Source organism: Anopheles bellator, chromosome 2 (assembly GCF_943735745.2).
Source record: "Anopheles bellator chromosome 2, idAnoBellAS_SP24_06.2, whole genome shotgun sequence".
In the NCBI taxonomy this organism is placed as follows: domain Eukaryota; kingdom Metazoa; phylum Arthropoda; class Insecta; order Diptera; family Culicidae; genus Anopheles; species Anopheles bellator.
In genome coordinates, this window is record NC_071286.1 from 17,410,983 (window position 1) to 17,437,074 (window position 26,092).

Genomic DNA, 26,092 nt, shown 5'->3' on the forward strand with positions numbered 1-26,092 from the left:
GGGCCCCATCGGCCGGGATAATCGGCATTAGATTCCAAGCCCCATTTAGCTTCGATCATCGCTTAATCCTTTTTAAAACGAAACATAGAAGCTCTTCCGTAATGGCGGCGGTCCCTTTTAAGGGCGGTTTAATTTAATTTCGGTCCCAAAATCAAACAAAACAAAAAGAAAGATTATCCCGGCCGCGACCTTTTCCTGCGCTTCCCGTTTCCCCGATTTGATGCAACATTCTTACGTCTTCCGGTCGCCGTCACGAATGGGGCCCGCCGCCAGCGGCTGTTTGGGGCCACACAGTTCGCAAGGGTTCTTTAATGGCCATCTTACTCGCTCCCTCTCTCTCTCTCTCTTTTCAGCGCGAAAGACGCAATGGACGGCCACCGTTTGATGATCGAACTGGACTCCCGAACCCTTTGACGGTGGAGGCTGAAACTTGCCAGAAGTGCTCCGGGCACGGGCCCGGTGTTTATTTGTCCGGAGCGGACCTTGCGGAGTGAGTGATTTGTGCGCTTTCATGTGCAGGGTTTCACTATTTTTACAACCACCACCCAGCCCACCCAAACCGAACGAACCACGGAAACCAGGCAACGAAACAGAACAGTTCCGTGTCCAGGGCCGAATAAAGTGCATTTGGTACAACTAATTCCGAAGCCGTGGTAGACGAACCCGTCCGTAGGAGGGCGCTGTCAGAAGCAGAAGTGAACTTTGCTACTCTAATGGTAACACAGAATCGCAGGATAGGACCACCGGAGCGCGCCAATAAAACGACACGTGGCCACCTTCACCGGTTCCCAACAATTCCCATAATTAGGTGTCAGCGGAGGGTGTTCGAGGGCCGAGTTTTGGGCCAATGGTTTTCACGCTCCAATCGCCATTATCACAGTTGAACTGTCAAAACGGAAGGCTTTTCTCCTGATGTGAGTTCTCCTGATTGACTCGGAAGCAAACATAGATCCACTCCAAATGAAACGACACCGGATTTTGCGCTAAACTCGGTGCGTAATGTGCACCTCCACAGGTAGTCTACTAATAAAAATTTAGATTAAATTTTAAGGAAGTCTTAGATCGCAATTATTGACTGACCCAGAGAGCGATTCCCAGGGATTCCTGTGGGACCAGATCAATCAGATGATGGTTCCTCAACTTAATTGAAAATAAATCGCCAAAACCCAGGGACCAGGAGTGCGGACGAGATGTCCTACCTACCCCGACCAGGCAACGTGCGTGCGAGACTCACCAGCTGCGCCGTTCGTAAGAATGCGAAAGTTTAATTACATTTCTCGCACCTCTTCCCGGGGGCTCGATCCGGAGCAGATCGATTCAATCGAAACCGAGGTCACCACCATCGGTGGTCATCGACCACAGACATCCTTGAGCGGAGCCCGTACACCGGCCGTAATGACGACGAAGACGCCGATGCCACCTATTTCCGGTGGCCACTGGTGGTCGGGGCGGATTGATTTGTAGTTCGGCCGCCACCACGATTGTTAACTGTTTGCCGGCGCCTCGGACGACAGGTGGGTTCAGGCGGGGGGCGTTTTGAGCGAAATACTATAACAACAAACGGCACGGTACGACTATTCGGAACCGTGTGCCGTCATCATCATCATTGCCGGCCGTCATCGGCGGGCGGCGTGTCAATCCTTGTTCAGCGTCGTTTCTTTTTCCCATCCATTCCCTCATTTACGCTAGGCCGGTGAAACATCCGGTACAAATCCGGTGCAAAGGAAAACAACCGGAACACACGAACCACTACGGACGCCGACACGTGCCGAATCCGACACGAAGCGTCGGCTCGTCCGTCGGTCTGCGAAGCGCTCGTGTGTCATATGGTAGCGCGGACGCGGCCACTTCCTGTCAGTCGACTGCTGGCACTCGGGACGGTGTGACACAGCAGTCTGCGCGGTCTCGGTTCCAGCCTCACGGTACAGGATCAGTCGGTGGCACAGAGTGTGTGCGCAGTGTAGTGCCAAAGCCCGGCCAGTCGCCGAAGTGTCCGTGCCGAACACGTGCTTCCGCTGATAACGGACCACGGTGGCAGGCAGTCCTTTTAGCCGGTTCGTGTCCCAGTCTCCCTTCGGCGATAGAACTCGGACTCGGACTCAAATATTCGCCAACAACAGCCCATGTTGCAATTTGCACGAGGTCGCCGTGACCGTTTAAAATTCAACACCAGCCGTCACCGCACGCGACTGTAACAGTGCTCTCTAAAGTGTCCAAACTGAAGCCCACAGTGTAGGACGGTTGTGAGTCGAATCTGCATCTGCTCTGGGGGGGCCGGAAGTGCAATCAATCGAAGATAGAAAAAATAAGTGCAAAAGGCGGCCCGGTGGCCAATCAATAGTAGATCACCTCTCGGCGGGTGGCCGCCCTGTGCGCCCAAACTGCACGTACTGCACGAGTGCACCGGAGTCCTTGGTGTAACTTGGTGCTCCATACGGAACCGGCGAAATGGCGAAACGTGGCAATGAGTGAAGCGAGTGTCCCTAGCGCCCCAAGCAACGATTCCAGGAAGCAACATTCGCCCGAAATCCGCCGCCCCCGAAGGACCTTAGTGGCCACCAGCGCTCCTGCAGTCGGAATTTGACTGATCCCAGAAGCTTCCCCAGCTCCCCGTGGGTTAACTATTGGCAGGTTAGTGCGCTTTCGATTGCCCGGTGGCGGTCCGGTTGGGCTGTCACTCGCTGGGCTCCGATCCGGAGCCGGTGTTTTTGCGCCCGGAACCTCGCGTAAAAATCATTCGGCACCGGCAGAGCCAGTAATTCGAACGGAACGGACGAACCGAGGCATGGTCGCACCACAATTACAGGTGTGGTCGTCACGGTACATCCTTTGCCGTAACAATTACCACCCGGAAAGCCACAGGTTGAGGTTGGGGGTCCGTTACGAGGATGGCAGCCGACAGCAGCCGCCGGGGGGCGGCTTACGTAAAGCAGGTTATCTGCCGATCAGAGCACTTGCTGTGCAGCAACAGCAGCAGCCGAGTGCATGAGGGAATCTTTAATCATTCCATCATTCCAGCAAGGCCGGCCGGCGGGGTGAAGTTACCGACGGCCCCACGGCGTAGTTCAAAAGTTCCAGTCCCCCCCAGCAAACCGGCTGGCTGACGGAAGCCCGCTACCTCCGATCCGATGCCGCCGTTGTACGATTGTTGTGATTGTATAATTAAAACCTGCGGTTTGCCGTAAGCCTTCGGTGCGCCAACAATAAGTTGCCAAGACGCCAGGCCAGGTCCTCGGGACGGGGCCGGGGTGGCTGGGGTCGCTTTACCGTTTGCGCCGTCTGGCGATACGGTACCGCACCGCACTGCACCACACGGGTCCTATCCGATTTCAGACCGACGGCGACTACGACGAGAGCATTCCGATGCAGGCTCAGCGGGCCACAATGTGTCCGTTACGTAGATATCGCAGCGAGATAGCATGGACTCCGCTCTTACGGTGACAGCTACATATGCGCGTCGGGTCAAAGCGAACCGATTGCCTAGTCGCAAGGATAGGGTTACCATGCCGTGCACGTTCCGGTGCCCGGTGGAACCGCTTCTTGGGTCTTGGGGGAAGCGTCAACACGCACGCCACGCAACGGAGACACCTCGGTCCGGCTAGGTAGGGCCCGATGGTCGCTGGAATTGAATACCCGGCTGCTGCCGCTATGGTCGGTTGCGCCCCAGCTGTCCAACTGCCCGCTGTCCGAGTGTCCCGGTGTTGATTTAAACTTGAATGCGGTGCTCAGGCTTCTGGCGTCAAAAGCTCCATAAAGTAACCCGCATCTTAAGCAAAGCCCAGGCTTTCCCCGAAGTTCGTGGAACGACGGAACCGACCGATGGAGGGGAGTGTTTGACGTACGAAGTATGCGGTATGCCGCCCGTCTTACGGTGCAATAATAATATTAGCCAGATGTTTTCGGCGAAGCTTGGTCGATTAAAGCCAAGATAATAACGTCGGCAAGCTGGTGGTCACGAAAGAAAAGCCACGCATGGCCCACCGGTTCAGGGAATTTCCATTAATCGACTGAAAGCTTGTTCGAAGCAGCTCGGCTCAGATTAGCAGGCGTCTGGGGTGCTCCGCGATCAGCATCTCTCGGCATGGTCCACCGAGAACCTCGCGAAGGATCAGTGAAATCGTTGGCATCCAGGTTGCCTGGGATGGGCAGCCTCGGACGCATCGGCCACCGGTTGCCGGTTGTTAACGGGCATTTTTTTTTTTTTTGGCTCCACCGGCCAACCCCGAATACTTTCTTGCATCGGCCGAAGCAAGATGTTGGCGACGAATGTTGGACACATTTCGGGAAATCCGCGTGATGTAAAAGCAGCAACAAAAAGGACATTCCGTTCCGGGACATGCTGCCGCCAGGGTTTTTGGTGTAGTGCCCGGGCTCTAATCTTGCGGAATGATATTTATCTTCGGTGGCTCATGTTTTGCTCTCTTCACCGACCTTTTTCCACCATTTAGCCCGCGTGGCGTTCCGCCGGCCACCGGATTTACCAATTTCGGTAATGCTTTTTCTAGGCACGGAACTTTTTCCTCGGCCGTTTATCTTTAAGAAAAATACGATCGAAGTTCGCGTTATTTGCGTTACGTTGCTCAAAGGCTAACAAAAACACGGGCCGCTCGAGATGACGACAGTACGACGATGTGTGTACTGAAACCTTTCGACGCCCATTTCGCGTGCCGAACGTCCACCGAAGAAGGCAAACTTCTGAGGCGAAGCGTTAAGGTCAGGTTAGCACTGATTTCGGGTTTACTCGTCTTTTTCTTATGATGTACCAGAAAAGTGATAAGCCGGCCTCGCCCACCGGTGACTGCTGAGCTAACGGATGGTGTTTGCCCGAAGGAAAAACTGCACCAAAAACCGCTGTTTCTAGCGAAACTGTGCGAGGATCACAGCAACCGACGGTGCAAAGAAGCCAGCGGAACGTACTCAACACACAACGTATCTGCTTCGATTCTGCTTGTCAAACAGCCAAAGAGCTGGCCCGAAGCAAGCAACATTTGAACACTGGTTCCAGTGAAGCTCCCGGTGTCCCATAACACGCACAGCACCCCAATATCGGCCCTGGCGCCCTTATAGGAATTGTGTCTCCAATCCGATTAGCCAGCGAACCCCAGAAGGTATTGACAAATCCATTTCTAATTGTGACCTTCTTGGCCTAAGGTGATTAAGTGCCGTCCTGTCCACGCCGCACACTCTCGGAATCGAATTATTAACGAACTGTACCCAGGCTGCCTGGCTGTGTTGCCACAAATTCGGATGAAAATTGAAATCAAAGAACCAGTGTCCTTGACCATCCGGTGGCGACCGGTGAGGAAGGCGGCACACAGCCTCCTTGCGTCACACTTTGGGAATGGGTTTACCCAGGTTCCTGGGTCCAGGAATGCAACCGGATTTTCTCACCGCCGTCGCCGCCGGGGAATACATTTCGTTTCGTTTCCTGTGGCCTTTGATCTCCGGCCACACTGCAATTAGATGATGAGATAGCGGCGCAGCTTCGTCAGCGCTCATCGTTTGCTGCTGCTTTCAAAATAATATCCTGACGCTGTCGCTGTAAAGCCCCCGCTGAAGCGCACAGGATCGAACCGGGAGCGGTGGGCGTGAGAACCGGAACCGAAGCACCACACTTTCTTTCACCGTGCCCACCCGGCGTGCTTTGATCTCTTCTGCGACGCGGGCGTCACGTTGCACGCGAACGAGCCACGAGTCGAGCCGATCGGCGCCGTGGCTATAGGTTTTCGGCGCGGGGACCGATCGAAATCCATTCCAGCCGCCCCGGCCGGGTGTCCTTTTGCATCGGCGCGGGCGAAAAGGTTCGCGCGCCGTCCAGCAGCGGCCAGGTGCAAAAGCCATCCGTCACCCGTCGGTCGGTCGCGGAATTCATAAACAACCATTTTGTAGATGCCGCCTTTGACGGGTGCGCGTTTTTTTTTCGCCATCTCAGCACCACGAACGAAACCATCCGCCGCCGTTTCGAAACAGTGGCCCCGGGTTAACCGGAAGCGGCTGTGAAAAAAAAATGGGAATAACACGAGAAACGTGAAGGAATTTTTGGCGGCGCTGACGGCCCGAAGTGGGTGCTAAAATAATTGCTTTCCGATAGGGTCGGGCTCGTTGAGAAATGGCCACCAGTGGCAGTAGATCATGTTTTAATGTCCGCCCAAACGCGGCGCCGAAAAACCGACCACGGATCAGTGGCACGTCTTGCGCGTTTACGAGGGTTGGCCATAAATCAAAATCAAAAGATCTTTTAGCAGCGCGAACCGCGCCGCATCTGCACGCGGAAAGATGTGTAAATGATATGCCACGCCTGCTTCCGGTTTCGGTTGCCGCGCAAAGTGCCGTTCCGTGTCGGGCTCGCGAATCGGGTTGTTTGCTGCCGGCCGGTGCGGTGCAATCAATTTCAAGTGCGTTCTGCGGCGGTCGGAAATCGGAATTTGTTTACAAATTCGAGTTCGATCCGCATTGCCGGTCCGGCCCCAAGTGGCCCCGACCGCGAGGGCCTCGGGATGGGTGGCAAGAAATGGCAAGAGATCGCGTGACGTGCTAAACGGCGTGAACTGCCGTGACTCAACCAACGGGCGCCGCCGGTGCAAGGTTGCAAAACCGGGTATGGCAACGAGGATACCAAAATGTTTCGCCGATCGGAGACTTTGTGTGTGAAAGAGTCGGTCACGGTCTTGGAGTGGCTGCTCTAATCAAGGTTCTGCGACATTGGCCCACCTTTCTAGCGTGGCTATCAATTATTATTTAAACTATATTGCATCGCTGTCCACCCAAAGGGGTGCGAAGAACACGTACCCCAGTAGAATCCACTACCGTCCGGATCGGGTTGGAGAATCGGTCGAAATTCAATTGCGGAACCTATAAACGTTCAACTTGCAAACTTTCGTTTTCGAGGGCCCAGCGCTTGCAAAGTGGACCAGACAACGCTCCGAAGCTGCTCCGGCGTTAGAAAGTGCAGTTTCAACTTATAATTGGACGATCTATTGGTCCCCGGTGTATGCTAACGGCGCATGTGTTTGTTGGAAAATCAATAGCAATGCACTCTCCGCACGTGAATTAGCCCTTGATGGTGAAAAATGTGCCAATATTTTATTTGAACAAACGGCGGGGGTTCTGCGTTCGTTTGATTGTGGTTTTCCATGTTAAAAATATTATGCCAATTAATTGGCACGAACTACCGTTATCTTTCGATGTTGTCTGTTGTTAAGTAATTTATCATTTAATTGTTTAAAAAAATTGTAATTACTGGACGTCACTTCGACATGCAAATTTTGATTACACAACATGAAGTGTTCTGCCATCGTTTCTGATCCATAGGCTACGAATGGCCAAACGGTCATGGTAGTCATCTTCTGCATTTTAGATAATCACGACCATACGGCCAGTTTCCGATTACTCGTCCCCTGTTCGCCAACCAAAGGCTGCACCGCATTGATTATGGTTCATCCCGCAGCCGATGCCACCTTGAAACTCTGGGCAACCTTCACCGATTCGTAATATCGCAAGCCTTACGAGGGCACGAGTCAATAGAAGCAATAGACCGAGAGGAAAATGGGTTGCAGTCCTAGAATGTTTAATTGACTTTTGTTGCCAACTAGGGCGGTTACACACAAAACTATCCCGTTTGCCGTTCCTACGCATATGTGGCCGCTCCGGAACGCTCAAATGGAAAGCAAATCAATCAGAATTCCCACGACGGCATGTTCCACATTTGAAACCCTACTCACGCTGCGGTTTGATCGATTTATCTGGACAATGAGGCAGTTTTGAGTATATCGGCCAGTGTGCATACAATCCTTTCAGTATTGTACATACCTGTTGTGCTGTGGGCGCGCTACCGCATTTATGAGCACTATACATTCATCACACTGCTGTGTGATTTATCAAATCAAAAATTCATTCGAAAAATCGCAATGAAAAATCAAGTTCTTCTCCGAGTCAACATGGTGGCTAAACGAGCGAGTTGAATAAACGGTTCGCAGGATAAATAACCGATGCAAAGCTAAGCAAAACTTTCTCGGCCAACCGAACGATTCCGCACAACGTTTCCCCTGCGATGGAATTGTTTATGAAAAAATCTCCGTACGACTTTAAGGTCTCCGTAGCCACAAGCATCGCTTTGCGCGGGCACACGGAGATTGCAATTGTTAATCCCATTTCTTTCCCGCTTTTACTTTGCACGTCCGTGTGCACAAAAAGTCCATGTAACTGAAGATGATGCGTGGCAAAAACGTAGAACGAAGTCTTTTATTTGCACAGCTGGGGTAATTTAAAACGGAGCACCTAGGCCGCCCTAGTGAAAGGGGAAACCTGTCTTCCGTATCCCCCTGTTTCGGACTATGACTCGGATTCAACCACTATATTTAGTGACGTACACTTTCGAGCTCAATGTTCTACTGTGCTACATTTTATTCTACGTTTCACGCAAATGTACTTCATTATGTCGTTTCGCTGGCTGGTTCGCTGACTGTCGCTCCACTTTGGAGCTTCCTTCTGATCTCGTACAGCAACACGCTTAAGGCCGACGCAGTGTTTAGACTTTCGACACCATTCGCTAATGGAATGTGCGCCACAACCTTCCGATCGTAAGCCCGATCGTCGCTCATCGCTGTCAGTTGACGGACGAACCTGGATAGCGGGGAAAAACAAACATCCGAAGCACTCAAACAGATTCCAGCGTTTGCTCCGGGACGCGTTTAACTTACTTTCTGATATCATCACTAACACCGTATGTTTCACCGCCGATAAAGAGCACCACATGATCGGCGCACCCGTAATCGATGCGATCGTAGTGTTCCCAGTGAAAACCCTCCTGTCCGTCGTCGGGTTTTTTATTGTCGGCAATCACAAACATCGAACCGGGGCGCGTCTGCCCCGGCAGCTGGTACAGCTCGATCGGTCCGCGGATCGGAATGCGAAAGTGGGCGCCCGAACTCCCGCGCAGACACTTCAAATCCCACGGGTGAGCGCAACCTTTTAGCAGAATTACTTCCTCCGCCGAAACAGCCGCACAGCTGCGTATGACACTGCCCAGGTTGTTCGGTTCGCGGATATTATCACAAACAACCGTCACCGGAAGACGCTTACTGGCGGTGGTGTTGCGAGCGACCAGTTCTGCCAGATCCGGAGGCTCTGCAAAAATACCTGCAAAAAATACTGGGCCATTTAAGTATTGCTTTTATAAATCCGCCTATCCGCGGCATCCTACCGATTAATCCGGGGCTCGTCGTGAGCGAAGACCACTCCATCATGGTTTGCCGAGTAACGAGAAAGAAAGGACAATCTTTCGGGTTCGCTTGCAGCCCCAGCTCCGCGAGTAGCTTCAAATCGCTGGCCAACACCGCCTCCAGGTGCAAACCGGCGCTGCAACCGTCCAGTATCAAGCGTCTGCCCTCCAGCACCAGTATCTTCTCTTCCTCACGCCGCTTCCTCGAGCTAATCAGCATTTTAAGGTCCCCAAACCGGGCATCGTTGGAGTGCAGATTTGTGTAGCGCACTTTCAGCTGTTTATCGTACCGATCCGCTGACTCGCACGGATCCTGGTACCGGTGTTGCAGGATCTTGAGCGTATCTTTCTCGATTGCCGTCTTCCTGTGGACCGGTTGGGGCTCCTTGGTGCGTTTGGCCGGAACGTCCGCGGAACGGTTGCGCTCCACTTTGGTTCGTGGTACATTTTTCAGCAGCTCCGCCACCTTCAGGTTGGCTATGTTTTGACGATTATTGAACAGCTCATCTTCGGCGCCCAACTCTTCACGATCCGCCTGGGTAGCGGGTACCGCACCGCTGGCCGCCGGTACTGCGTCCGATGGCCCTGGTTTTACGTGCTCGCTCGGTCGTGAACCGCGTGGCGCTAATAGCGCCGATGAAAACTGCTGCCGAGCACATTTCACTACGCTCAGGTGCCGATAACACTGTACATCTACACTTTTCGCGTACGCACGCACTACTTGAAGGCCACGAAACATTGCCGGCCGACCGCGTTTCGAAGGTACTGCCGACCGAATGTAAACGTAAACAACACGGACCGGCGCGCGCGCGCTAGCTGTCAAAAGCAGATGGCTAGCGAACCTGGCGGACAGTAGCGCGCTCGTTACGATTCGAAACGGGTCGGAATGCCGATGAACCGCGGGGAACCACGTGGGAAAACATTCGGACAGGTAAATTAGATTTGCTCATTCGATTACGCGCTAGAAGTAATTGATTTGGCAATCTTGCAAAGCAATAACGAAGCATGAAAAGAGAACTCCAAGCTGAAGGAAATGCTTAAAGTGAATCATAATGGCGTCGATTGGAAAACTCTGTCAGTCGGGGGAAATACTGAATTAAATCTGCTTTCCAATTCCGGCGATTACGTCCAGCGTGCAGTGACTGCGCTCTACTTTAAACCTAAGAAAAGTGAAGTGATCGCCGCTTGACTGCCTGTCGGCTTTGTGCCAAAGATCAATAATTTCCCGCGCCAGCACGTCCCGGGCAGCGAAATGGGCAAAATGGCGTGGTGTTGCCCACACTCGCTTTAAAACGTGCTGGTCCTTGGAAGGAACGAGGGTCGTCATTGAGTAGATCCCTACGTCCACCACTTGTGTCTTGTGGCTCATGGTTAATGAGCTCGTCGCCGCCACTGCAAAGACTGGGCGCTGACAATGGCATTTTTCCACTCAATGACATCCTCGCGTGAATGAAAAGCACGTCAAATGAATGAAAATTTCCATTCCCTTTTGGGGCGCACGGTAGCCCCGCTGTTTATTTCGCAGCATTTGCAGCCTTTAAAGTGAATCACACCCGTGCGAAAGGGTTTATGGTGGCCGCTGCAAACGGCGGCCGTACTTGGCTTCCCAAAAATTAAAAGTGAACCGACCGTACCAGTGTGCGGGGCCGTCGGATGGAATCGCCGACCACGAAACGAGCAGGGAAACTATTGATTAAAGAAGTATCTTTCTCAAGCTCTCACGGGGCACGTTGCGCCTTCTTCGTGGCAGAGAGACGCACCCGGGAATGTGGCATCGGTTCGGGGACGCTTTGGGCGCGCGGGGGCATAATCGCAACTGTTGATGACACTTGAAATAATACTTCAAAAACTCCTGATGTTGCAGTTTCTACGCCCGTTCCCGGCTTTCATTATACTCGTATTCGTTCGCTCGCCTGCCGTAGACTGGGCTTTCTTCCCCACGCCGTTTCGCTGTGTGGAAAGGACGCGGCAGTGCGTCCTTCCGGTGTCGCCCACCATGGCCGCGATGCCTTTGTCCGCCGCACCACCACCATGGAACAAGTATTGTTATTAACCACCCAACAGAGAGACCATGTAACGGCCATCCGGCCAGCCACCAAAGTCCATTTGTGGCTCGTTTGCAACTCCGATGGCCGATTTTTATCTTCTCCGCTTCGCACCCAACCAAGGGAATGATTCGGACTTTTGCCGCTTTTCCCACATCTGCGGTAATGGAAAAACCGAAAGATGAACTAGTTAGATGACCCCGCCGGACCGGGGTCGCTGAAGCATTAAAAACCACGGCTCGTTTTTCGGGAAGTAGCTTGAATATTGTGCAAAGTGGAAATTGTTTCGTACCGCGGTGGCCGGTGGGGCATCATCGACAAGAATCTTGCAGCTTCATTTTCAGCTCAAGGTTTTCCATCCACAGAGTTCCCCGACGAATATGGGCCACTGCTTGGAGTAGCGTAAAATTGGAAAATTCTTTCGGCCCAAACCAGAAAAGCAACCAGGACTCCAATCCTGGCGACGGTCACGTTACGGTCACCGCACACCGGTCACTGCGCGACACACAGGGACGCGTAAGTAACGTGCCGCAACAGCGGCCGATTCCGTCGTACGAAGCTCAGCACCGGTGCCCAGCTCCGCCCGCCCGAGATATGGTCCGTCATGGTGTCAACAATTGGTGGCCCATCTACTGTCGCTGCTGCTGCTGGCGCTGCTGCTACCGCTGCTGCCGTTACGGCGGCGATCTCCAGCAGCACCGATGCAACGCAGCTGTTCATCAACACAACGCTTGACTCATGTGCCCTTAAGTATGAAGAGTTCGTTATACCAACCACAGGTAAGTGGCCCGCCCTCCGCGCCCCACCACGGCTCAAAGGGCTCAAAGTATCGTCGTGACATCGTCGTTTGTCGTCCTTTCCAGTTCCTTACTGCAACTGGACGTGGGATAGCATTCTGTGCTGGCCACCAACGCCGGCCAATTTGACAATAAGACAGCGATGCCCTCCAGCACACGGAATCGATACCTCAAGTAAGTGTCTCTGACGCGGCTCAACTCCAAAAAAAACCAACTGAAATGCCCCTCGACTTCTAGGGGCACTCACGCCTCACGAGAGCACGGATTTGTGGCGCCCAAATTGGCGATAACGCCATGTGCAGTGGCCCGTTAAAAGGAGATCAAAGATGAAAAACTGAATATAATGAGCGCGTGATGTTTTAAGACGATTAATATAGCTACGCACCAGCGGACATTCGCTCTTCCGGGTTTAATCCGTCCCGATGTTTTTTTTGCAGTTTCGTTTAAAAAGAATTGTTTCGTGTACTGAGACTATAATTGGGAAGGATCAACGCAATAATGGACTGCGTAACGGGTGGCCTTTGTCTCGAGGCGTGTAAAAGGATATTTGTAATCGACGTGTGGCCCCCAAAAAAAGCGAAACTCCCCGCTGCACAGTTCCGCAGCATCCACGAAACACCCTAATTGATGGCACCCTTGCGTAACCGGGAACCCATAACAAACACACATCATGCTCCGCAGGCCAGAACCGTACTCGGCGGCGTTCGATAGCTCATGCATGTTTGATAAACTCGTTACCTTTTGCCACACGTTGCGCGTTGCGTAACGCGCCACCGTCGGATCGGTTCCGAGCTGTGTCGGTTATTGTGTAATGACACCCGTACACCTGATCCTGAGGCTACCACCTGTCGATGGCGCGGAAACTGATTCTTTTGCCTTCCGAAACAATCTCTCCCACTGCCGGGCTGTTATAGTAATTCACGGAATTGCTACCTATTTCGGGTGTTTCAATCCTCACAGTTAATCTGGTTTGGCCAGACACACAGGACGATTGGACACGCACGTAACCGTCTCCACATCTGGTTCTGAGGACCAGAAGCACAGGAAGCAATCTACCACGTAACAATCATAATCGGTTTTTCGCGCGGGTTGGAAAAAGCGTTTGGTGGCCAGCCATTTTGGCAACCGACCTACGCGCGCAAAGATTTACGTAACCTTATTTGTTGCACGCGAAACTATCGCGCTGCGTACGTTACTGGTAAAAAGTTAGCGATTCGATGAAAAAATCATCAACAACGAATGGTCACAAATGGCCACTGCTCAAGCGCCCAGAAGTACTAGCGGGCAACCTGTTGGACGCGAAAAGTCTCCCTGGAATGTTTAAACTTTCATACGCCAACCGACTCTGCCCGCAGGCCGTCGGGGGCGCTTGGCCGCAAAAAGAACTACCAGCGGGTGGCCATTGCACAACGAACTTTAGCAACAGATTTTCTTCTCCCGATTTATTCCTGTTTGGTGTTCTGCTTCTTTCTTGCTTTTCTTTTCTCTCGCCCACGAAGAGTTCGCCGAGCGACGATGCAGTGCCGAGGGCCAGTGGGAAGGCAGACCGGGCACCCCACCGACCCTTTCCGGATGGACCAACTATACGCCCTGTTACAGCCCGGAAGTTATACAACTGTTTAGAAAACTTTACGCCGGCGGCAGCGACGACGAAGCGAATGTACGCGACATACCCTCGTGCCAACGCACGCACACAGAACACAAATAACCACCTCATCCCGCACCACAACAAGGGCCGCCGGGTGGGTACTATTGTTTCTTGCGCTTTCAACTCCGCATTCGATTGCGTGTGACGCTGCACGGAGAAAGCGCGGGAAGCTTAGCAACCACTTGGGCGGCACGTTGTTGTGCCCGGGGAATCCTTCCAGCCCGAACTCTGCACCTTTCTGACCGACAATCGTTTCCCCGTTTACTTTTGCAGGTTAAAATTGACATTGCAGAGCGGACGCGTACGCTGGAGACCGTAGGATTTAGCCTTTCCCTCGCAGCGCTGATTATTTCCTTGATAATATTCTGCAAATTCCGGTAAGTAACGACCATCGGCCATCAAACACCGGGGATGCCATATTCCATTCGCTAACACCATTGGGGCAGACGATGAGCTAATCATAACCGGGTTAGCGATGAGTATGCCAATTCCCCGGTGTGTCTGACAGGATAATAGTATTGAGTCTGGGCCAACCGAAGGAAATGAGCTATGGGTGGACGGTGACCAAACCCGTGTCTAAGTCCCTGAGCTGGCGAACAACATAAAAATGCATGATTCAGACAACTGTTTAAACCAACTATTACACAACCAGATTGCGATTCGAACGCCAATACCTCGAGCATATTTCTACACTTTCTTCTCCACTCCGCAGCGGGCTGCGGAACAACCGGACAAGAATACACAAAAATCTGTTCGTCGCCATGGTGATACAAGTGGTGATCCGACTAACGCTATACATCGACCAAGCGATCATACGCAGTGGCGTGAAGAAGTTTGGCAACGAAAGTTCGCGGCAAGGAATCGACAACACGGTAAGCAACTAAGAGAGCACCGCAAATGTTTGATCGTCTCTTTCTCTCGATTATGGGCCCCATTGAATGGGTGTTCGGCTCAGCAAACTCGTGTGGGGGCTGGGAGCTTGTGCAACTGCACTCGAAATGTCCCTTTCGTGGCCCCTGCTGTTTGCTGTGCAAATTTGGCCTCGTGTGCCGGCATCGATTACTACTCTATTGATCTCCAATACTGCCACCACTACCGGTGGCGTTTGTCCTTTGCAGCCATTTTTGTGCGAAGCATCGTACGTTCTGCTGGAGTACGCCAGGACCTGCATGTTCATGTGGATGTTTATAGAAGGATTATATTTACACAACGTTGTCACGGTTACAGTATTCCAAGGGAGGTTTCCCCATACGTTTTATGCTGCCGTTGGCTGGGGCGGACCGATAGTGCTGACGGTCATCTGGGCCATCACGACCGCGCAGTACATCCGGCAGCAGAAGTAAGTACAGCGCAACGAAGCGAAAGAGCAACCAGCCGCGAGTTGCTTTTGTGGGAACGTTATTGTTTTGTTAATCGTAAAACTAATCTTGCTCCGAACTGCCCTACCCCTCCAACAGATGCTGGTGGGGATACAACCTGACGCCTTATTACTGGATTCTGGAAGGTCCAAGACTAGCAGTAGTCGTGGTAAGGTACCGCTGACGACCGCAATAGTATAGGGCCAATCTGGTAACTAATAGGCCACTGTCGTTGCAGTTGAATTTCATATTTTTACTTAACATTATAAGAGTACTGATCGTAAAGTTACGCCAAAGTCACACCAGCGACGTGGAGCAGGTTCGTAAAGCGGTCCGGGCGGCAGTCGTGCTCGTGCCACTGCTGGGTATCACCAACATACTCAACATGACGCAGGCCCCTCTGGACAAGACGGCTCTGGAGTTTGCCATCTGGTCGTACGTGACCCATTTTCTCACCTCCTTCCAAGGATTCTTCATAGCGCTGCTGTACTGCTTCCTCAACGGTGAGGTAAGTTAACGGATCCTACTTCTTAACCTTTGCCGTTTCTATCAAACATTCATTGCGAGGCATGTCCTTCTCCATCGGTTCCAGGTTCGTACGGCGCTCATGAAGAGCATAAGCGTTTATCTATCGCTCCGCGGTCATCACGATTGGGCAGTGCGTAGACAGTCGCTCTTCTCGGCCGGCTATCCGACGGCTCCCGTCATTGATGCACCACAACACACGGTAGACACCAATCGGTAAGCTATTCCGCCAGTAAAGAACCGCCTGTAGTCGTAGATCTAATGGGTGCGTTCCCGTTCTAGAATCGCTGCCCGAAACGCCACCGATAACCTGCTGGCGACCGGTGGCAACAACAAACACACCGCCAACGGAGGTTCAACCAGCAATGGAGGCAACTGCAGCGGTGGTAACGGCTGGTTCAGCCGTTGGTTTTTAGTACAAAAAAATGTCAATCCGGCCGCCCCGGAACCGGCGCCACCCGAGTCAGTGGTTTTCGATATTTCCGATTAACGTCATCCGTCCTTCTGTTCCGTTCTGTTTCGTTTCGTGTCACACTTTATCGTTTCCTGTAAGTTCAGCCCGATCCGGTGTCTTTTCATCGCGAGTCGTACTGGTTTGTGTTGTTTCACAGCTACATCATCCATCTCACTAGACTCGAAACACTGTTGTGGCCAGTGCCAAGGAGCACACGCCAGAGGGTTAAATTAGTCTTTTTTGTTTCGATTCCGTTGACAGGACCAGTGTGTGATGGCCTGTTCCGGAAAGCGGTGGAGCAACACGCACGATTATCGAAGAGACTTTTCGTACAGCTTTACTCGATGACGAGCATCATCATCATAATCACCAACCAGAGCAACTTTCATGGGAGTGCGCACCAGAGAACGTAGTATTTAGCGCTTCCGCCATCATGGACGAACCGCGGGACACATACGCAGAGTAATTTTACACAACGATGCACCACGCGCTACCGTGCCCGCGTACGGTATCCGATTTGTTCCGAGAAGCCTGCTTTTTAATTCTGTGCGCCGCGTGGCGCACGAAGGTGTCAGTAGTTAGTAAGAAAATGAGCGATGGTCTGATCATTGCGATGCAACCGACGAACGAATCAAATTATGATATACAAATTTGCCGGCGGAAAACGCTTTGTACGCGCCCCACTTGCTGCACTGCATAAGTACATAATATATTTTTGCGATTGCGTGTAACAAAAGGGCCTGCGAACCAAATGTCGATTGATTTTTGTCGATTTCATATCTGTCGTCGTGTCGGGTGATAAAAGAGTAAAACTATTTGCCGCACAACAAACCGGAGGGGCAAACACGGCGCACGAGAATCCACACGGATTTGAGGCGTTCTTTGATTAATTTATATTTAAGAAAACTGTAATTGAACGAATAAATGAAATGTTATGTCTGTTTTTATACTGAAAATGCCAAACAAACGAAAACGCTGTATAAGAATGGCTTTTATTGTAATTTACACGGGATTAAAAACTTTACACTGCGATAGAGTGATGTGCGTAACGACTCTTGGAGAGTAGTCCCTGAATTATGGCTGTGCTCGTATCGGTTTCACCGTTAAGCTTACGAGTTCTTCACCGGAATTCGGGTGATCACGCTTTTCACCTCAGTGTACGCCTGAAGCCCGTACTCACCGTTTTCGCGCCCATGGCCCGACATCTTGTAGCCACCGAACGGAGCCTGGGCTGACAGCACATTGTAGGTATTTACCCAAACGGTTCCGGCGCGCAGGCCCTGCACCAGATAATTCACTTTGTCGATGTCCTTGGAAAAGACGGCCGCAGCCAGCCCGTAGTCGGTGTTGTTCGCCCTTTCGATCACTTCGTCGAGCGACTTGAATCGGATCAGCTGCTGGACGGGGCCAAAAATCTCCTCCTTCGCAATCGTCATGTCGTCCTGCACATCCGCAAACACCGTCGGCTGGATGAAGTATCCGGGCAGATCGGCACACTTGCCGCCACCCGCCACCAGCCGAGCACCCTGCTGCTTGCCGGTGTCGATGAGGCCAAGAATTTTATCGTACTGCTCCTTATCCACCTGCGGACCGTGCTCGGTGGTAAGATCGAACGGATTACCGACCGTGCGCTTGGCCGCCCGCTCGGCACTACGTTCCACGAACTCGTCGTAGATTTTGTCCTCGACAAATGTGCGCGAACCGGCACAACAGCATTGGCCCATGTTGAAGAATAGCCCAAAGTGCGCGGTCTCCACAGCATGCTTCATGTCCACATCGGACAAGATAATGTTCGGGCTTTTGCCTCCCAGCTCAAGGGTCGTCCGCTTCAGATTGCTCAGCCCCGAACCCTGCTGGATCTTTTTACCCACCTCGGTCGACCCGGTGAACGCCACCTTATCCACGTCCGGGTGGTCAACGAGCGCGGCGCCAGCATCACCGTAGCCGGGAACCACATTGATCACACCCGGCGGAAAGCCCGCTTCCTTCGTTAGCTGCGCCATGTACAGTGCCGTAAGGCTCGTTTGTTCGGCCGGCTTCAGCACGATCGTGTTTCCGGTGGCCAGGGCTGGCCCAAACTTCCAAGCCGCCATCAAGATGGGAAAGTTCCAGGGGATGATTTGCCCGCACACACCAACCGGCTCGTGGCGTGTGTAGACGAAAAATTCACCGTCCATCGGTATGACCTTGCCGTGATTCTTATCCGCCCAGCCCGCGTAGTAGCGCAGATTGCTGATGGCCATCGGTACGTCCGCGTTGTACGACATAAAGTACGGTTTGCCATTATCCAACGTTTCCAGGCTCTGCAAATGGATAGACAAAAACACGGCGTTCAGGCTTGACTACAATCGCAGGATCCGAAAGTAAACTAACCGCCAAATAAACTCGATCGCGCTCCATCAGATCGGCCAAGCGGTACAGCAGTTGCCCTCGCTTGGAGGCATCCATTCGACGCCACGGAGAACCGAGACTGGAGAACGGAAAAAAAGATAATGGAGCCATCCGATTTACGCTTGACGATCATCAGCATACCGAAATGCTTCGCGTGCAGCAGCGACAGCCTTATCGATATCATCCTTCGAACCTTGCTGGATTTCAGCGATCACTTTCTCGTTGGTCGGGTTGATTGAGGGAAACGTTTTGCCGCCGGAGCTCTTGTGCCACTCATTGTTGATGAAGATCTGAAGTGAGAAAGCGGAAACAAGTTAGCGGAAACCTGTTGCGGTGATGCCAATGTTACAAACGCACTCCGGTGTACAAAATTTCTGGCGATAGTTTTGGGGCCGGAATCGAGTACTGCCGGCACCCGGTAGCGGCACGGAAAACTACGGATGATCTTAGCAAACGCAACATCGCAAACGCTCTGCCAAATGCACTGCTATTCTGCAACGAAAGATAGCACACCGTTAAACCGGTTCTCCTATCTAGTTAACCTCTGGCCAAAGGACGTGCGATAAGAACTTGGTAATCGGCACAATCGTTAACTGCGAAACATCAGCGCTTAGCTTAGCTAGCCGTTGATCTTGCACCCCACATCTATCACAATCGAACACGACTACTTAAGATTCTGAAAGCACTTACTCAGTAAATCTTACAAACGTTCTTAATGACCGCTCCGTTGTTCTAACTTCGCCGCAAAAATGTCCAACCCTCCCGATAAATACATAAACGGTGGCAAAAACAACTCGTTATGTGCTGGTGGCTAGAGATGCTCAACAACACCGGGCCGAACTTTTGAATGAAATATGGCTCCAACCAAAAACAAAAAACATTCTTTTATTTATCAAAAAGCTACTCAAACGCAACTGGAACCAAACGTCGATTTTATTGCATTATTTAGGGTTCACACAAAAGAGAAATTTAAAAAAGGAAAAACTTAAAATTTATCTCAATTCGGCCATGAATATTGCCGAAACGCTAGTGATAAATAATTTACCTGGTTGGTTCAGAGCCTTTTTATATAATTTTCAGTGTAGACGCTTCGTTTTTCAATAACACTCCGTACGAACGCAAGAATTTAGCCCACTGTCGACGAGGTCTGTGCGTGAAGATAGCCTCCGCTACACAGCCGCCAGGTTGTGTCAAACATTGCAAATGTCAGACGAAAAAAGGGTGACGACCAAAAACGCCGCCTGCTTCGGTATACATATTTATTGGCCAGGAAACAGGCCTTTTTAGCAGATTTAAGTTGCCAGTAGCCACTGTTCAAGTATTAAAAAAGAGATTATTACAGCACACCATAAAGATGAGGGTTGCACTAATGGTGGCGGAGAAACCATCGCTCGCCGCGTCGCTTGCCGGTATCCTGAGCAATGGGAAGTGTTCGGTGCGGAAAGGTACGCGTTGGAGGTTGAACCTCCCACCGGTAGCATTTGACCCGTTCGTAACGATAACTTCTCGCACCTTGTGGCAGGATCGAATAGTGCATGCTCCGTGCACGAATGGGTAGGCCAGTTCCGCGGTGAAACGGTGCGCTTCAAGATGACCTCCGTGTGCGGGCACATCATGGGGTTAGAGTTTGTCGGCAAGTACAACTCGTGGGATCGCGTCGACCCGGTGGAGCTGTTCTCGTGTCCCACGGAGAAGAAGGAAGCGGCACCCAACCTTCGAATGCCCTCTTTCCTGGGCCAGGAGGCGAAGGGATGTGAATATCTAATACTATGGCTGGATTGTGACAAGGAAGGTGAAAACATTTGCTTCGAGGTGATGTCAGCCGTGTCCGGCTCGATACACAACGTAAACTCCAACCGGGTAACGTACCGGGCGAAGTTTTCCGCCATCACCGAGAAGGACATCAAGTACGCGATGGACAATCTGATACACCCGAACGAGAACGAAGCGAAATCGGTGGACGCCCGGCAGGAGCTAGATTTGCGCATCGGCTGCGCGTTCACTCGCTTCCAGACCAAGTTCTTCCAGGGAAAGTATGCCGATCTGGACGCGTCGCTCATCTCGTACGGCCCTTGCCAAACACCGACGCTTGGATTTTGCGTCCAACGCCACGACGAAATACAAACCTTCAAACCGGAAACATTCTGGTACGTACAGGTAACGGTGGGCGAGAATCCGGAGGTGAAACTGGAATGGCACCGAGTACGGGTGTTTGAGAAGGAAATTGCTTGCATTTACCTTAACAAAGTGAAGGAACACAAGGAAGCTCTGTAAGTAAAGCGTTTTATTTTCGTGGTGCCCATCGTTTTGAAACATCTTCTCTTCTTTAGGGTTGAAGCGGTTACCTCAAAGGATCAGACCCGTCCGAGACCTCAGGCCCTAAACACCGTTGAGCTGATGCGTGCAGCAAGCTCGGGCTTAGGCATTGGTCCACATATGGCAATGCAACTTGCGGAAAAGTAAATCTGTAGAAAGTATGTCCCACTTCCAGGTTCGGTCTAACGTCCAATTTCATTGTTAGGCTCTACACACGAGGATACATCAGTTACCCGCGAACGGAAACCACGCAATATCCAGCCAATTTTGATCTGAGGTAAGTGACTGCTCAGTTCAGTTGGTTCGTTCGTTCGTTCCCATAAATCGAATGTTTTGTTCACTCTTCAGTGGTGTCGTTCGGTTGCTGCAACCGTCGGCGGAATTCGGCGACGAAGCAAAGGCAATTGCGCGCGATATGACCAACCCGAAGAAGGGTAACGATGCCGGTGACCATCCACCGATCACCCCGATGCGACTAGCCACACGCAACGAGCTGGACGGGGACAGCTGGCGGGTGTATGATTACATCTGTCGCCACTTCCTCGGCACCATCTCCCGTGATCTAAAGTATCGTTCGCACACGACCAAGTTCCGCATCGGAGGTGAACTGTTTACGGCCACCACCAGTGTTCTGCTCGATCCCGGATTCACCAAGGTGATGACTTGGCAAAGTTTCGCCAAAAACGAACTCGGCCACCAGTACACGGTGAACGAGAAGGTAAAGATTAGCGACATACGGTTGGTTGAAAGCCAAACCGGACCGCCGGACTACCTGACGGAGTCGGAGTTAATCACGTTGATGGAAAAACACGGCATCGGGACAGACGCATCGATTCCGGTGCACATAAACAATATCTGTCAGCGTAACTACGTTTCGATCGGTGGCGGTCGTACCCTTACCCCAACCAATCTCGGGATCGTGCTCGTGCACGGTTATCAGAAGGTAGTTTCGCACGGCCAAACGCCAGCCTGGGAGCAGGTTCTTTATTTTGCCATCATTTCATTCCACAGATCGACCCCGAGCTGGTCCTGCCAACGATGCGATCCGCCGTGGAGCAGCAATTGAATCTCATCTCTCAGGGATCTGCCGACTATCGGCTCGTGCTGAAGCATGCGGTCGAGATATTTCGCCTCAAGTTTCTCTACTTCGTGCAGAACATTAGCAACATGGACATGCTGTTCGAAGCAACCTTTTCCTCGCTGTGTTCATCGGGCAAGTCACTGTCGCGTTGCGGCAAGTGCCGCCGGTACATGAAGTACATACAGACGAAACCGCCCCGGTTACACTGCTCGACGTGCGACGAAACGTACACACTCCCACTGAAGGGTATTATACGCGTGTACCGCGAGCTCAAGTGTCCGCTCGATGACTTCGAGCTGGTCGCATGGACGAACGGGGCGAAGGGAAAGTCGTTCCCGCTCTGCCCGTACTGCTACAATCACCCGCCGTTTAGGGATATGCCGAAAAGCTCGGGCTGCAACAGCTGCCTTCATCCGACCTGTGCCCACTCGCTCTCGACTCTCGGTGTTTCCAGCTGCTTCGAGTGCGATCGCGGCGTGCTGGTGTTGGACTGTACGATGGCACCGAAAACGTGGCGCTTGGTGTGCAATGTGTGCGACGTTATCATCAGCTGTTTCGAGGACGCCATGAAGGTGACAGTAGAAGGTAAGTACCGGCTGGCCGTAGAGTGCATCGTTAGACAACGCACCGAACCACTTTACGCTTTAACGCGCGCTTTCGTTGTGTGTAGATTCTTGTGAAGAATGCGGTGCGCAACAGGTCACTGCCGTCTACAAGCAGGACAAGTCACCCTTCGCCGACGGGGTTACAGAGAAGAAGGGTTGCATTTTCTGTTTTGCCGATTTCGTACCCTTGGTAAGTGGCCGTCGGGGCACTCAGCCGAGCGATTCACTGTTAAGAATTGTCGCTCATCTTTTTCCTTACGGTGTAGGTTGAAAAGCACAAAGCGGTGGAGATGCGACGCAACCAGGCCGGTGGCCGTGGAGGCCGTAGCCGTGGTTTCCGCGGCCGAGGAGGCAAAGGTGGACGTGGCCGCAACAAACCTCCCAAGGATAAGATGGCACAGCTGGCAGCCTATTTTGTGTAGTTTTTCTACTCCGTTCTTTTTCATTTCACAAACGAAGCGAAACACCAGAATCAGGCGGCAACGGGCATCAAACGGCCCGGCGCATTTTGCATTGAGTTAAGGCACACTCTATGGAACCGATTTGTGAACCCCCGCAACCCAATAAAGCAGAACCCTTCGTTTCGAACCTCGAAATTTCGGCGCTAGGCTTCGATTTCTTTTTGCCCAGTATTATCGGTTATCAATTAGACACTAGAGACAACATTGCACACATCCTCCTGATAATGTTTACAACATTTGGTCGATAATTTAATAAACAGCTCTTATACATTACACATTTGTACACGCATTGCCAGTAAGTGCGTCGGTTATTGAAACGTAAGCGTGTCACGAATTTTAGTCTTATGAGATGCGGCTTTCAATACTGTGTGCTTGCTGAGTGGTCTTGCAGAGTGCTAGTGTCGTAAAGTGAAATACTGTTTCGCGTTTAGCATTCTATCGTCGACGACGTTCCGTTCGTTGCGGCCCACAAGCGTTCGACCACTGACGAAAGCGTTGGCTTCGTTGCGCTACTCTTTGGAAGCCGATCGAGCGCCGCCGTGAAGAAATATGCCAGACGCGTCGCATCGATCATGTGTTGGTCGAGAATCGCTTCCGTATCACGAAGGCTTAAGTACAGCCACTTGCCGTGGCGCACCGCGGGCAAACCGGAGGTCGAGAAATTGCGCACGACATCGGCGGACACCAAAACGGGTAAAGAAGTATCACAGACGACGCCACTCGGTTGGCGCCGCTGCTGCGGTGTATGGTGATGAGTGACGGAATGCGAGCCACAGAGTATGAATTCCGCCGTCGGCAATACACGTTCGATCGAGTCAAGCACAAAGCGGGTGTTGACAAAGAAACGATCATCGACGAACAAGAAATAGCGCACATTCTCGATCATCCCGCGGCGCCGCATTACTCGGCGCATTTTTGTTGTCAGATTTTCCGCACGTTGACCAGTTGAGCCGCCGCCAACGAGAACAAACTTCCGCACGACACCACGGCACGAATCAGGAGTGATTCGTGCCCAGGTTTTCCGGATTGTTTTACGCAGCAGAAGGTTTCCTTTCGCCGATCGTATGATGATCGCCAACAGGGGGTCGGGCGATACTTGGGTGTAATCAACCGCAGGGCCCGTTTCGTTTCCAGGCTGAACTTCTCGCTGCCGCAGAGTGTGGAACTGGTCCAGCAGCGCATAGTTTTCACGATTGATGACATCTTCCAGCCGGTGCAACAACTGCACCGTCGCTATTAGCATACACGACAGGGACGCGATCACGATCACCACGCAGCAGACGGTAAACTTTTCGAACCACCCCATCCTGGATGCGACCCACCAACAACAGCAACGAAGAACTTGCAGCGCCGCAGACTCCAAAATATAGCTTCCGCCATTGATCTCCCTAACAAAGGGCGCGCGCGCAAACGGCCGCGGAAACCATCGATACGCGAAGTTACGCGCAACGCATATGGGACTCAACTAATTCTCGCGACGCGACGCGGCCAAGGCCAGCATCACATCACAGCGGTATTTGTGAAACCGACCGCAAGCAAACACAGCCTCGCACGAGAAGCCGCGAGCACCCGCGGCTTATCGCGTTAAACCACGCGCGCCAATTATCCAATCGTTATTCGGCGGGGGGAAGCGAGTCGAAACCATCTTTCCGCTTCAGGGGGTTTTCTGATCAAACTGGAACATTATCACGATGTACGTGGCTGACGCCGCAAGGGTCTATAAAGATATTGGGGACAACGGTGCGTCCAAATAGACAAAGTTCATTTAAAAAATGGAGGCGCTTGGTACACAATTTTTTTTACGGAGTACACATTACCGAACAGAACAGCCCGTAGTTTATGGCGTACAGCCCGTTGGCCGTAAATTCGAACGGATGCAGCTGGATACGAACGGCGAAGTGGTTCACTTGGTCCCAGAAAGACGCCCGATAGGAGGGCTTCAACAATGCGCGTTCTATATCGGCAACCTACGGAATTAGAAGAGCTTGGACACAAATGTGGCATCTGGCCTGCAGTAACTTACACGGGAAGTCGCTACCGTTGACGCATGGCACAGCATGAACAGGAAAAGGATCGCATGAAGGACATCGATTAGCGAGGCTGAAATGAAAGTGCCACATGTTTCCAGAATTGCATCTTTTTGAGCAACGGATGAATACTCTTACCATACAGAGGCAGCGGACTCAGCGGGTATCGCAGCTGGAATGTGATGAGGACAAACGAAAACACTACGATCGCTGCGGTTGACCAACCGAAGAGGGAATTCATCCTAATCAAACACTTTTGCAGCCTCCCGAACACCCTCTCCGTTCGTTGCAACACAGCAGCACAACGAGCTTCCTCGGGCTGGACATTTTCAATCGGTGATCCTAACTCACAATCCGCGCCAGCATCGGCAGTTAGGGAGGAAAGTTCGTCCAGAATGGCGCGAAGCTGCAAGCCGATAAATTGCATCAGATAGATTTGCAGATTTATGCGCACCAAAATGATCAGTGACGGTGCCAACAGGCACAGGGCGATCCAGAAGGGCCGAACGGCAAGCACCACCATCAGCGCGGTTCGGAAAATCCCTCGCAACAAACCGACTGCGTAAAGGGCGTAAAGCGTGGCACTTCCTGCACCGCGTGTTGGCGCAACGCAAAACGTGGCCCCTACGGAGCAGTCAATTTCAGTTAGCTCCTGCAGCAACAGTCGGAGCCCTTTCGATGACACCAGAGATTGAATGATGACCACGAAGCAGGTGAGCAGAGTGCTGGTGCTGATGAACCAGCCAGCAAAGTCCTCCTCGATGTGCATCTGATATATGGCAATCTGCAGGGTCAGGAGTAGCGAAATGAGTAGCAACTTGTAACACTCGTTGAACACCATTTTCCAGCCGACGGTGTCTCCGGTTGCAAAAATGGGCATCAAGCCGAACAATTTAAACAAACCGCAGTGGGCGGATTCCTCCATGATTGACCAACTACGTTCTTTTCATTCCGGTCGCTCGATTCTGGACCCATTCGTGGTATGCATCTGACAGAGCTAACAGATTGATGTTCAGGTTTTCTAATATTCATAACCATCATAAAACTGGCTGGCTTATGTTCCCCAACGAACGGTTCTTGCATATGTCCACGTTGAATGTTACTTTTGTTAATGAAAGCATTAATTTTGCAAGCCAATCGTTACGATATGCAACACTCACGGCG

General features: G+C 52.0%; 5 protein-coding genes across 6 annotated transcripts; 2 read left to right on the forward strand and 3 right to left on the reverse strand.

Annotated features, from left to right (window-relative positions):
- The first annotated feature begins 1,941 nt into the window (after positions 1–1,941).
- LOC131212154 (PDF receptor) lies at positions 1,942–16,961 on the forward strand. 2 transcript variants are annotated; one of them, XR_009156923.1, is made up of 12 exons: positions 1,942–2,631; positions 11,631–12,044; positions 12,129–12,236; positions 13,562–13,722; positions 13,984–14,087; positions 14,423–14,582; positions 14,829–15,049; positions 15,168–15,237; positions 15,307–15,576; positions 15,661–15,809; positions 15,876–16,141; positions 16,309–16,961. XR_009156923.1 is itself a non-coding variant. In XM_058205912.1 (11 exons), exons 2-11 carry the CDS (start codon positions 11,870–11,872, stop codon positions 16,081–16,083), a joined length of 1,626 nt encoding a protein of 541 aa, XP_058061895.1. In that variant the 5' UTR covers positions 1,942–2,631; positions 11,631–11,869; the 3' UTR covers positions 16,084–16,158. The 2 variants fall into 2 exon arrangements, 1 of the variants encoding a protein (XP_058061895.1); XM_058205912.1 differs by lacking the exon at positions 16,309–16,961 and having other exon boundaries at positions 15,876–16,158.
- On the reverse strand, positions 8,287–9,980 carry LOC131212155 (rRNA methyltransferase 3, mitochondrial). The gene is made up of 3 exons (XM_058205914.1): positions 9,203–9,980; positions 8,700–9,138; positions 8,287–8,622 (listed from the first exon to the last, which is right to left on the reverse strand). Exons 1-3 carry the CDS (start codon positions 9,957–9,959, stop codon positions 8,433–8,435), a joined length of 1,386 nt encoding a protein of 461 aa, XP_058061897.1. The 5' UTR covers positions 9,960–9,980; the 3' UTR covers positions 8,287–8,432.
- A 67-nt stretch (positions 16,962–17,028) lies between the features above and the next one.
- LOC131206888 (aldehyde dehydrogenase, mitochondrial) lies at positions 17,029–19,210 on the reverse strand. The gene is made up of 5 exons (XM_058199477.1): positions 19,129–19,210; positions 18,796–18,930; positions 18,580–18,728; positions 18,421–18,517; positions 17,029–18,350 (listed from the first exon to the last, which is right to left on the reverse strand). Exons 2-5 carry the CDS (start codon positions 18,898–18,900, stop codon positions 17,157–17,159), a joined length of 1,545 nt encoding a protein of 514 aa, XP_058055460.1. The 5' UTR covers positions 18,901–18,930; positions 19,129–19,210; the 3' UTR covers positions 17,029–17,156.
- A 569-nt stretch (positions 19,211–19,779) lies between these two features.
- LOC131208280 (DNA topoisomerase 3-beta) lies at positions 19,780–23,164 on the forward strand. Its single transcript, XM_058200955.1, has 8 exons — positions 19,780–19,883; positions 19,961–20,708; positions 20,769–20,897; positions 20,960–21,031; positions 21,103–21,697; positions 21,766–22,420; positions 22,506–22,630; positions 22,707–23,164. Exons 1-8 carry the CDS (start codon positions 19,793–19,795, stop codon positions 22,860–22,862), a joined length of 2,571 nt encoding a protein of 856 aa, XP_058056938.1. The 5' UTR covers positions 19,780–19,792; the 3' UTR covers positions 22,863–23,164.
- A 1,391-nt stretch (positions 23,165–24,555) lies between these two features.
- LOC131207108 (uncharacterized) lies at positions 24,556–25,769 on the reverse strand. The gene is made up of 4 exons (XM_058199717.1): positions 25,067–25,769; positions 24,925–25,001; positions 24,719–24,868; positions 24,556–24,618 (listed from the first exon to the last, which is right to left on the reverse strand). The coding sequence occupies exons 1-4, from the start codon at positions 25,767–25,769 to the stop codon at positions 24,556–24,558; spliced, it is 993 nt and encodes a 330-aa protein (XP_058055700.1).
- Positions 25,770–26,092: the final 323 nt, after the last annotated feature.